Source organism: Gracilinanus agilis, chromosome 3 (assembly GCF_016433145.1).
Source record: "Gracilinanus agilis isolate LMUSP501 chromosome 3, AgileGrace, whole genome shotgun sequence".
Lineage (NCBI taxonomy): Eukaryota > Metazoa > Chordata > Mammalia > Didelphimorphia > Didelphidae > Gracilinanus > Gracilinanus agilis.
Genome location: NC_058132.1, coordinates 412,923,302 through 412,936,271, shown reverse-complemented (window position 1 = coordinate 412,936,271; position 12,970 = coordinate 412,923,302). Strand labels below are relative to the sequence as shown.

At 35.3% G+C, this 12,970-nt stretch overlaps 1 protein-coding gene across 1 annotated transcript in view; it reads left to right on the top strand.

The window, feature by feature from the left end:
- Positions 1-12,970, top strand: part of TIAM1 (TIAM Rac1 associated GEF 1) — a 121,484-nt gene that overhangs the window by 27,684 nt on the left and 80,830 nt on the right. The window contains exons 4-5 of the mRNA XM_044666876.1: positions 9,855-10,079; positions 11,683-11,868. Of these exons, the coding sequence (XP_044522811.1) occupies positions 9,855-10,079; positions 11,683-11,868 (411 nt within the window). The remainder of the gene's footprint in view (positions 1-9,854; positions 10,080-11,682; positions 11,869-12,970) is intronic.

Sequence of the window (12,970 nt, the reverse complement as noted above, 5' to 3'; positions counted from 1 at the left end):
GACATGCTGTTCCCCTCTTTTACTAAATGCTTACATCACATACAACATACTCCTTTTTCTCTCTTTATTGTTATTTCTTTGATACTCTACAAAGAAAGGAGGTGAAAGAAAAAGCCAAAAACAACACTCAATATCAGGAATTGGTGCACTCCCCTAATGGGGTCAAACGTCCAACATGTTGGGGAAATTGCCTTATTTGAGAAGAGATATAAATGAGGCACAATCCATGGGCCCATTTGATCCTTTTAATACTAATCACAGTGTGGGATTAAGTATCAGAATATCAGGCCCTTACATGTTTCTGTTTTATATTGTCCAATATCCTACTGCTGTTTTATTGTGGTATCGAGTACTGTTTTTTTCATTAATCTCTTAGGCAGCTCAGGGCAGAGACCCGAAAATACTCAGTGCACATTAAATGACCTGATCTAGAATTAAGTCTGATTGCTTTCCCCTCTTCCCCCATTGGCCTGAATTTGACAGTCTTCTGACTCAGGTTTAGGTCTACAAGACAGACTTGCCACTGGCTGGAGTATAAAGCTAGCTGGAAGGCCCTGCAGGTGTGGAGTGACAGAACTGCAGGCTCATCGAGGGTTGCTTGGTACAGAATTCAGATGAGGTTCAGAAATGAATCAGAGATCTCACTCCTAGGTCAATGCTTCACAATTGCCGTTCCTTTCCATGGCTCCTTCTTGCCCACTATATACTCACAGGCCAAGTTTGAGCTTGATCAGCTGGATAGGCTGTCACTTCACACCTAGAACATAGCTTTGGGTTAGCCCCATGCCTGGACCAAGATACCCTCCAAAGTCCCTGCTGTGTTTAAAACCCAATTCTGGAGGTAGAGAAAACAGCCCCTAGTTCTTGCTTTCTCTTAGATCCATGATCGTTCCTGGCCCTAGAGCACCTATTAGAATCAGTCCCTCACCCAGCTCTGTGGTTAACAGTGACACAGATGTTCCCTGACTCCTGATCTTGTTCCCTTGGTTGGAAAAATGACTCATTTTCATTTTTTCCTTGGATTTCTCAATCAAGACTTACTTCAGTGCTGTTCTGTTTTGTGTGTGTGTGTGTGTGTGTGTGTGTGTGTGTGTATTGCTTTTTTAAAAAATCACTCACCTTTTATTCCTCCTACAACCACCCTCCCCTCCATGAAAAAAATCAAAACAAAACTCTTTCAACAAATTTGCATAGTCAAATAAAATAGATTCCCAAGTTGGCCCCAATCTTATTCTACCCATGTAGTCCATCATCTGTTGTTCTTCCTAGATTTTCATTGGAGGAGTTCCAGAAGACAGCTGGACTCTTCTCCTTCTTCCTGTTCTGCTATCATGGCTGGTGTACATAATAGAATTTGAGAGTAGCTAGTGTGCATGTAGGTAAAGGAAATAAGAACTCTATGAATAATACATTTCCTCCCTAATCAGAGAACAGTCATAAATGCAGAAACAATATATGTTATCTTAGCTGCATAGATTGGTTAGGAATATACATAGCATAATGAGGGATAAAATTGAATCTGCAGAAGAGGTATATTGTTTTCTGGCAAGTGGAGGATCTGGAAAGTGGAAGTTTTCTGGAAAGTACATAAAAATATGCACTTAAGCTGTGTAATTTACAGTTCTTTCTACTTAATCTTTAGATGTTACATACCTCCCACATGATTCAGTGTACATCTAGTTCCTGTCATACCAACATAATTCCCTTACTTTCAGATGTCATCTGAATTACCAGAAAATTTACTGCATTTTGCTCTATCACTAACTCCTATATTTATTTCTTGTTTGCATGTTTACAAAGCAGCATGAGCCTGACTTGGTAGAAAATAGTTGATTCCCTAATGGTTTTTAAGTGTTTAAGAAAAATCTGACAAATTCCTTAAAAGGTTGTTACATTTATTGCTATCAAACGCACAAAATTTGTCTGTGAGCTGAAAGAGTTTGGCTTTATATTGCAAATGAAGACTAGGTAAGGGGGCCTTACTAACTACATGCTCACTTGTTCAAAGTTATAGGGTTCTGGTTTATAGTGCTATAGAGTTCTGCCTTAGAGTTTCTCTTATTCCCAACCATAATGTAGTGTATTTAGTACTGGGTACCACACTTAAGAGAGAGTTGGTAAACAAAAATGAGTTTATTTGGCCTGAAAACGATGAGATTGTAGGGGAAGGAAACAGGGATGTAGAGCAGAAAACAACATTATAGGTTAATAGGTTTCTGAAAGAACCACAGAGTTCATATAATTCCAGATTCCTTCATTTTATAGATGAAGAAGCTGAGACCTAAGGAGTTTGTGACTTGTTCAAGGTTACACATTTGACAAAAGCTATGATTTAATCCAAAGTCTTTCAACTATATCCAGCAGACTTGCTATGGAACTTTGCTCTTAAGACATAGGAATAACCTTAGAAATAATCTGACTTACATTATCATCCCATTTTGTGATTTCTGCCAAGTGGTTACCAATCTTGTACTAAAATTCTTTGAGCAAGAATTGATACTGTTCTTTTAATTTAATTTTTCTATAAAGGAGAATTAATCAACTTCTACCCATTTCAGTTCTACATTTGCTATGAAATATTCTCTAAATAAGTAGTTTTGTAATCTTTCAGTCAATCACCAAATATCAATTAAACCCTTATTATGTTCCAGGCACTGTGCTAGGAAAGGAGAGAACCCATGCACTAAATTGAAATATCCAAATGAGATTTATTTAAGGATGTTTTTATAGCAATTCAATGCTTCAGAAGGGATGGAAATGGCAGATACTTTAAGTCTCTTAATATATTATGGAGAGGAAAGAGGCTCAAGTAGAACCAAAGATGGCTTTCCAGTTTTTCTCTTTATACAAAATAGTATTTTCTATCTCTGACATGTTTTGTGGATGGTTCCCTCAGTTTCTCACTTCCTCAGGATTCCAGGTCAGTGATTGATATGGAAGCAAGAGATAGTGTGTGTTAGCTCCAAAAACAACCATTTGGGGATCTTTGAGCCTTGTAATTGGTTAAATTGGATGAAGTACATGGGATTAGAATGTTCTTTCCCCAACCTTTGATAAAGATGTCCCAAAAGTCTATTAACTGTTATCCCAAGCACTTTGGAGCCATTTGGTCCCAAGTGGATACTTGTCCATAAATAGATATTTTTGGAGTTGAGAACTTTCGAGGCAGAAAGCCTATGCAAAGGAAGCAGTTAAAGCTCCATAAATAATGTAGAATAATGAAGAATTGCTATGGGTGTAGATATCCCAAGGGAGTTCTCATTTAAAAAATTGATTGGCTAATGATTGGAATAACAATATTCCAATAATAATATTGGAAGGTCATCTTTAGTGAGAAGACAGTCTTTTTGATTTTTATGATTTTTAGCTTATATTTTGTAGAAGAGAGTGGATGAAGGAAACTTTCTCTGAAGGTGAAAAACTACTTTCTCTGTGCTTATAATGCTCAAACCTACTTATTCTGCTCCAACTTCTCTGCTGACCTACATTCTCATATTACCAACAACTGCCTTTGAGATATCTTAAATTATATGTACAGTAGGTGTCCTCAACATAGCTTGTCCAAAACAGAACTCATTACCTTTTCTCTTAAAGACTCTTCCCTTTCTATCTTTCCTATTATTAGAGAGGGTAATACCATCCTCCTAATCTCTAAGGCTCACAACCTACAAGATATCCTGGACTTCTCACCCTCCTCACCCCCCAAATATTCAATCTGTTATCAAGGCCTGGCAATTTCACTTCTGCAACATCTTTAGAAATACTTCCTTCTTTTCTCTGACACTACCACCACTTGTCACCTCACATCTGGTCTAGTGAGTCTACCTGCCTCAAGTCTTTCTCTATTCTAACAGATCCTCCGTTCAGCCACCAATATGATTTTCTTAAGCAATAGATTTGACTGTGGCATCCCCCATCAAGGAAACTCCATTGGCTCCTTGTTGCCTCTAGGATCAAATACAAAATATTTGCCATTCATAGCCCTTCATAAGCTAATCCCCCTTTCTACCATTCTAGTCTTTTTTTCCCTTTCCTCTTTGACATACACTCTTCAATCCAGTGGCAATGTTCTCCTTGCTGGTCAATGAATAAGACACTCCATCTCTTGATTCCAAGAATTTTCTTTGGCTGTTCCCCAGGTATAGAATGTTCTCTCTCTTCAATTCTGTCTACTAGCTTCTCTAGTTTTCTTTAATTTCTAACATTCTGTTTTACAAGAAGCCCTTCCTAACCCTTTTTAACTCAAGTGCCTTCTGTCTGTCAGTTATTTTCTATTTATTCTCTATATAGTTTGGTTTGTGTGTATTTGTTTACATGTTGCCTTCTGTATGAAATTGGGGACTCCTTGAGGACATGGACAGTCTTTTGCCTTTTTTTTTTGTATCCTTAGTGCTTTGCATAGTCCTGCCACATAGTAGGCATTTTATAAATGATTATTGATTGAAAAACTTCTGATGTACAAGTATCAGAATAAGGACAAGAGGCCTACATAGATGTATATAAATACACCCAAATACACACATGTGTATATTAAGTAGCAGGAAATGTCAGCTTATTTTCATTTACAATGGAAGGATGGTATTTGAAATGACCAAATTCCTTAATGGTAAATATATTTATATAAGTAATGAGAAGTTTCATAAATCAGCATTTTGAAAAAAAATTATCACAGTCATAGTTTATCTGGTTCTTCCCCAGAGCCTGTTCAATTCTTGAACATCTCTTTACTTGTTAAAAAATTCTTGTTATGTGTTGAGTTGAAATCCTCTTTTCACTTACTTCCCTTTGGAGCAAAAATAAACAATTAAATTCCAAAATTTTTTCTTCTCTAGACTAACCATCCACAATTCTGTTAACTAATCTACATGCTACCTGGCTTCAGGACCTCCTACGATCTTGGTTTCCCTCTTGCAAATGCTGTCTAGTTTTATCATTAGTGTAATAAAACTTCAAGTATAGTAGCTGTAAATGGACACAGTACACTGGATGTGGATTCTGCTTCCTCTGAGTTAAATGCTCTACTTCTATCAGTGAATTCTTTAAAAAAAACATTTATCTTCTGTTTTAGCATCAGTTCTAAGACAGAAGAATGGCAAGGGCTAGGCAGTTGGAGTTGATTGACTTGCCCATAGTCACATAGCTCAGAAGTGTCTGGAGCTAGATTTGAACCCAGCTCCTATCAATTCCAGGCTTGGCACTCTATAGATTGTGCTACCTAGCTGCCCCCTCTGTCAATGTATCCTAAAATTGCTTTACTGTTCTTGTTTTATTTTGAGTATCTTTTATACTATCGTCTGATATCAAGCAAAGGGTCAACTAAAATCCTTCAGGTAATTTCTATTATGAGTTATAGTAAACTAGATCTTCTCTAGCCTATAATTTTATGTTTGATTTTTAAACTTAAATGTAGGGCTTTGCATAAATATTTCCCAAATATTCATTTTTGCTTATATTGACTAAATATTTTTCCTCTAATCTGATCGTTATTTGCTGTATTACCTATGTAACCTTACCAACTTTTCATCCTTTCCTCATTTGATTGATGCTTCTATGTCAATGTATAAATTGATAAATTGCTGATCAGGATATTGAACAGTGTGGGACTGAGGATTGAGCCCAAGCTTTTTGAAAGTTCCTTGTCTATAAACAGTATTATTAAATCGAGTTGGCCACCTTGCAAATTTATGTGGTTAATATTAATAAGGAATATGTGTGGAATGGATTGCCTTATTGTTGTAGTGTAATGGCAACCTTTCTCTATTTCTATGAAAAGATATTGTTATAATTACAAGCAATATCTATTCTATAATGAAGCTTTAGGATTTTAGTGGAGAGAGATGGGAAGCTGAGTTTAAATAATTAAACTGTCAGTTTAATCATGTGATGTCAAAGAAGTTCTATTATAGCACAAATGCATTTTTTATAATTAGGCTCAGGTCATCAGTAACTTTATTATTATTTCTTAAAATATTTACCTTCTGTTCTAGAGTAAATATTGTGTTTTAGTTCCAAGGCAGAAGAATGATAAGGGCTGGGCAGTGGGGGGGTTAAGTGACTTGCCCAAGATCATATAGCTAGGAAATATCTGAGGCCAGATTTGAACCCAGGACTTCCTGTTTCTGGACCTGGCTCTCAATCTACTGAGCAACCTAACTGCCTCTAGTAGCTTTAATTTTTGACCTTCATATAGTATTTATGGTATTACCAGAAGGGCAAGAATATTATAAAACTCCCTATTTCTGCCTATCTCTTAATTGCTTCACTGAAAAAGTAAGTGGTGTGGGAGTCCAGAGAGTAGAACTGAGATACTGCTCTTTTATACTCCACTGTGAGCAAGAGAATTTGTTTTGCTGAGACTCCCTTTAACAGGTTTAAAGGCCTTAATTAAACTTACCTAAAGAAAATATTATAAGATTAGTAATTTCCTAAAGTGGATTCCAGGATGTTGGAATTTAAAGATTGAAAGAAGTGATAAAAAGCATTTGTGTCAAGTGAAAAATTCAATTAGGAATGCTGGTGAATTGTTAACCCTGAAACCTTTAAATAAAATATTCCAGAATAGTATTAAGCACTTAACTAGCAACAGGAAACAGCTTGCCATTCACAGTGTACATTCATGTCAGCATAGCTTGTTCCTCTGAATAAGGACCAATTTTGTTGGAAAGATAATTTAATGGATTGTGTATCTCTGGAAATTGAGTTAGCCTAAAAATAGAGATTGGCACTGACTGCTGCTTTATTTAGATAGGCCGGCAAGAACAAAAATTCTTTCTAATATAACAGATTTTGACGACAACCACAAGATGAGATGATATTTAATTAGGTTTTAAATGGGTATAGAGGGTTGAATTAACACTTAACTTTTGGTGGAGGGCATGAAAGAGCTCTTAAAAAATAATCAAATTGGAATTTTGGTAAAGGTGGTAGAATAATATATAACTCTGCTAAGAATCCCCCACCTATCTTAAAAATTTCAATGACAGACAGAGGGGAAGGAGAGTGGGGTTGAAGGAAACACTGCTTACCATACCAAGACAACCCAGTAAACACTGATGCATACAACTCTAGCCTCTCATTTTACCTGAATTTGCTGCTAATACATCCATCTCTAAAGCTCCCAAATGTCAATGTCTGGCAGATAAGACCAACCTATACTATGTTTCATAGAAATGATCTGTACAATCTCCCTATGCGATACTACTCCATACCAAAAATGTCCAAAAGCTGATAAGGGAAGGTCTCTTTCCCCACCCATGACTTACCTCACCTGAAACTGGTAGAAAGAACTTAAACTCTCTCTTTATTCCCATTGAGGCACTGTAATTCATATCTAAGATGTGGATCTCTACCCTTAAACCTTTACTCCCCTCTTTAGAGGAAATGGCCTCCTCACCTCCAGGCTTTCATCTACAGCTGCCCATTAGATATTTTGAACTGGATGTCTAGCAATTCATTAGCTTTCTATAACTATTTAGGGTACTAATATTATTCCAATAACCCAGGATCACAAAGTAGATGTCATCCTTGACTTTTTTACCTCCTCATATCCAAGTTGCCAAGTCTTTTTGGTTTTCCCTTCATAATATCTTTCAGTTATGTCTTTCTTCTGTCATTGATACATCCTGCTTTGGGTAGTCATCACCTCATATCTGGACCATTGTAATAGCCTTTTGGTTGGTCTCCCCACTCCATTATGTCCTCTATTCATCTTTCAAAGTGATCTTCCTTAAACACAAGTCTGATCATTTAAATCCCTGTCCCCTGCACAAATTCAATAAAACTGCAGTCTCCCTATCACTTCTACGATCAAATATAAAATCTGTCGTTTAGTGTTCAAAATTCTTTGTAACTTGATCCCCTTTCTACTTTTCCATTCTTCTTATACCTTATACCCCACCACATACTCTTCAATTCAATGACCAGACTGGCCTTGTGGCTCTTCTTTGAACTGATTCCACTTATTTTCACCAAATATCCCACACAAACTGACAGCTCTCCTTCCTCATCTCTGCTTTCTGGCTTCTCTGCTTTCTTTCAAGGTCCAGTTACAATTCGACCTTTTATTTCTTCCCCATTAGATTTGAAGCTTCTGGAAAGCAGGGACTATTATTTACCTTTCTTTGTATATCTGGTACATCATAGTAGGTACTTAATAAATGTTTATTGACTGATGACACAAATTCTTACATGATTCCAAATGAGGAACTGGTAATTTTATGTCTGTTGAGATATATTTGACTTCACTTTTGTTTCTATTCAATGCTTTACATTTAAACTCTTTCATTTCTCTTAAAGAATATATTCATAAATCAAAGGCATGAGGTTGCAGGGTAGTCTACAAATAAATCTTTAATTTATTATGCCTAAACCATGTCTCTGTCATCCTACTCATGACTGATTTTGCATTGAAGTTACTAAATATCAAAAAATATGTTCACTTGGTTTGAAGGACATTGTCAAATTATTATTCTAATCTTCTGTAGCAGATACTGAATCATAAGCTACAATTATCTACACGGTAGGCTCTTTGCTTATGCTCATCATAAGAACTACAAGATGGAATGACTGAGTTTTCCATAAAATATTTCTTATTATCTTTGAGAACACAAAAAGAAACCAACTATGAATTCTCTTGTTTGCCTCTCTAAAAAAGAAAAAAAAGAAAAAAAACCCTGTCCTTTTCTTAAGCTGCAAGTTCCTTACATCTTTGATTTCATTCATTATTCACTTATTTATTCAAAATGTGAATTTTGTTATGGCTCTATTTTTTCACTTTTAAAATATTTTTTATCAGCTCATTTTTCATTGATCAAAATTTCATATTTTGAATACCAACCATGGGTAGTGTTTGTAGGCTGCTTTAAAACTTTATATTTACTCTCTCCTTTTTTTCTATTTCTTCATCATTCTCTCCATAGAAGCAGAGGAGAACTACATAAGGTTTAGAGTCATTTGAAATTTTTCTTTTCCATGTGCTGCCATAACCAAGAATTCATCACTGAATTCTTCCAATATCCTACTAATCTAATCAACAATTTGACTCATATTCAAAGTCTCTCCAGCAGCTCTCTTTGTAGTGGCAAAGAACTGGAAATTAAGGAGATGCCCATCAATTGGGAAATGGCTAAACAAGTTGTGGCATAGAATTGTGATGGAATACTACTACACCCTAACAAATGACAAGCAGGCTAATTAAAAAAACCCTACATGAATTTATGAAGAGTGAAATAAGCAGAACCAAGAGAATATTTTATATAACAACAAAAATATTGTTTGAAGTATAACTTGTGTATGCCTACTTCCAGAGAAAGAACTGAAAATAGAAATAAGCAAGATGTAGGTTTATATGTACTTTTTTTTTTTTTTTTTTTGTGAAATGATGCCTTCGCTAGTGAGGGAAGAGAAGGAGAGAGGGAAATACCTGGGAACTTCTATGTAACAAACAAATACATTTTTAAAGCAGAAACAAAACTCTTCTTAGCTTTGTAGAACCTACTCAGAGATTATCCTTTACTGCTTTTTAAGTCCACCATAATCTAAAAGACTTCCAGGGTTCCTCTATTCTACAACAAGCTATCAAAGGATATTTACAACTCTGCTTATCAGTCTGGACAGCTTCATGATATAGGATCTTTATTTGCTCCCCTCCAAAGCCTGAACTCATAGATTATTGAATCAGCTCTAAGAATTACTTTTTTGTTTCTTATGGAAAATCGAAATAACTTGTCTTTTCATTGTTATGTTTTTAAAGACATAATCTGGGGATCAAGAGAATAAATTTTCTTGATGAGTCTTGTAGTATCTGATAGCTACATAAAATGTGAATTTCTTTGCTCCCCTTCCATTCTGTGCAGACCATCAGCCAGACTGAGTTAGAAAACTGGATTACAGCAATCCATTCTGCCTGTGCAACTGCTGTAGCAAGACAACACCACAAAGAGGATACCCTCCGTCTCCTAAAATCAGAGATAAAAAAACTAGAACAAAAGATTGATATGGATGAGAAAATGAAGAAAATGGGTGACATGCAATTATCTTCTGTAACTGATTCCAAGAAGAAGAAAACCATACTTGATCAGGTAACCTTTCTTAAGTGTTTTAGGTGAAATCCTTAGGTCTTTCTAAGTTTTTGCTGCTATAAAATTATGAAAAATCAGTTATTATCTAGTTGTCATCTTTTATCCTAGATATTAAGTTCATCATTTTGACTGCTGGTTTTCTTCAACTTTTTGATCAGGGTTGTTTGTCATAAAATAAATGGGATTTATATTAATTACTTATGGTAAAATCCAGTAGAAGCTTCTCACTCTCCCAAGTAATGCAGTGTTAGAGGAAAACAGGCTTGTTTCATTGTAAAGATTGAAATTTTATTCCCTCTGTTGTTGTTTTTTGACTCAGAAGCTATCATAAATTTCTGTTGTTTTTTTAATTTACAGTAGACAATTCTGTTGAACCAAAGGTAGAAGCCATTTTCGATAACAAATGTTTATAAATATACAATGCAAGTTTAAGTAGGTACCTCTTGTTACAATTAAAATAGAGAAGTTTATATCATATATCTAAATATTTAAGCTCAATGAACCCCAAATTTCCACTAACACACTCTCCATGCTATAAAGAACCATTATGTCTGGTCAGCTTCATGATGTATGATAGATATTTACTTAGCTTTAAAGTTTCATAGGTGGTTGAACTTGTCCTAAGAATTGCATATGTTAGTGATTCCACACAGAAGATCAAAATAATTTATCTTTTTCATTGTTATATCTAAAGGCATAAGAATATACATAAAAATTTTTTGTAGAAAAGAGGCAAAGGTGAAATTTAAATGTAACCTAAATATTTGCTACCTCCTCCTCCTTCTCTTTTTTTGTTTTATCAATGTTTTAAAACTTGTGTTCACAATTTATAAAACAATTATAGAAATAAAGTTTATGTAAATCACTTGACTTATCACATGGGCTAACATGTTACCTTCTACTTGTAGTCCAAATTTCCCTTTATTATATTGCATTATATTTCAAGTCCCAGCATCATCACCATAGGTACTTTGACTTCTTAGATAAGTTATTGATGAAGATGCTACAAAGTATTTATTTAGTTTGTTTTCCCTTATTTTGGCCTTTCTTCCCCCACTCTCAATCTCAATGACTCTACATATAGGTATCTGTTTGATTCTGTTCCTTCCTTCCTGTCTTTCATAAATATATTATGTTATACCCTATTTTGTCTCTAAATAAATCTCCTCACCAAAAAAACCTGTGAACATATATAATTTTGTTTGATATAGAAAAGTTACTAATTCATACTGAGTTAAAGTATATGAATATGCTGGCCTTTTTTTCAGCTTTTTCTTTTTTCTGCCTCTGGTCTATTCCCTAGAGTTCCTAACCCTTTCTCATACCAGTTAGTAAAAAGTTTATAATGGAGAGTGGAAGGAAGGTTTCAAGGTCACACTGAAGTTTCTGCACGTACTGAATCAAGTCTTTTCAGAAAAAAAAAATCATTGCTGAATGCAAAAATACTTGATTTGTTTACATTTGAACATTTGGAGTCTTCTTTTTACCTCCTAGGTCTACAACAATTTTTGAAGAGTAGATATGTTATTGATATTTTTGTAAATATTTTAGCAAAACTTGTTAACTTGTATGTCTATCTTGCCTCCCTTTCTTTCTATTGTAGATATTTGTTTGGGAGCAAAATCTTGAACAATTCCAAATGGATCTATTTCGATACCGTTGTTATTTAGCTAGCCTGCAAGGAGGGGAGTTGCCAAATCCTAAAAGGCTACTTGCATTTGCCAGTCGACCAACCAAAGTAGCCATGGGACGCCTTGGAATTTTTTCTGTATCCTCCTTTCATGCCCTGGTGAGTTTGATTTGATGGTCAGAGCGTGTTGTTGAAAATGTTCAATTTAATCATTAATCCCTAGAAGGACTTGATAAGAATCTCCCAGCATTCATATGTCACTCTATTGCATAGAAATTTCTGGTTCTTTTCATACTTTGTATTGAATGCAAACCTTTACTCTGGCACATTCTGGGGTTTATTATATAAGCCCTAGTCTTGATGGGGTTTGTTACTTTTCAAAGCTAATATGAAATTGTAAAGGCTAAATAGAGGCTTGCACACCCTTTTCCTATGAAATTGCATCCCAATGTAGAGTCACCATGGATACCATTCCCACACTTGGATGTTGAACCAGAGTTCTTTGGACTAAATTAGTCTGTTGCTTTTTCTAGTCTATTATCTTACTTGGGTAAAAACTGTAGAAGCAGCTGTACCCATCAATTGAATACAGAGCTGTAATTCAGTCAGAGGTGTTTTTAGGCTCTCTATAGATTAACAATCATTATTCAAATTACATGGACAAATTAGAATGGAAAAGATGCTAACAGAATTTAAGCCCTCAGAAACTAGGAATCTTCACTTTAACATACTTGACAAGAGTTTATCCAATTTCTGCTCAAAGACTTCCACAGAGAGAGAGAACTCACTGTCTCCCTAGGCAGCCAATTCAATTTTTGGACAATTTGAATTGTTAGGAAGTTTTCCCTAGTATCAGGCATAAATTTACTTCTTTGAGCTTTATTCTCATTTTTCCTATTTCTATTCTCAGGGGTAACCTTCAGATACTTGAAGACAATTATATCTCCAAGTCTTCTCTTGTTCTAGCTAAACTTACCTACTTTTCTTCAACCAACCCTCTTAGGACATTCACTCAAGGCCCTTCACCATCCTATTTGTCTTTCCCCGAACACTTTCCAACTTATTAATGACCTTTTTAAACCCTGTCACCCGAAACTGAACACAGCACTTCAGGATGAGGTCTCATGAGAGTAGAATATCAGGGAAACTATTACCTCCCTATTGCTTGGAACAATTAATTTCTAAATTACTAGAACTTGTATTTAGAATTTATGTTTTCAATGCTATCCACAGCCAAAGAAGGAACTATTGGGGTCTGATT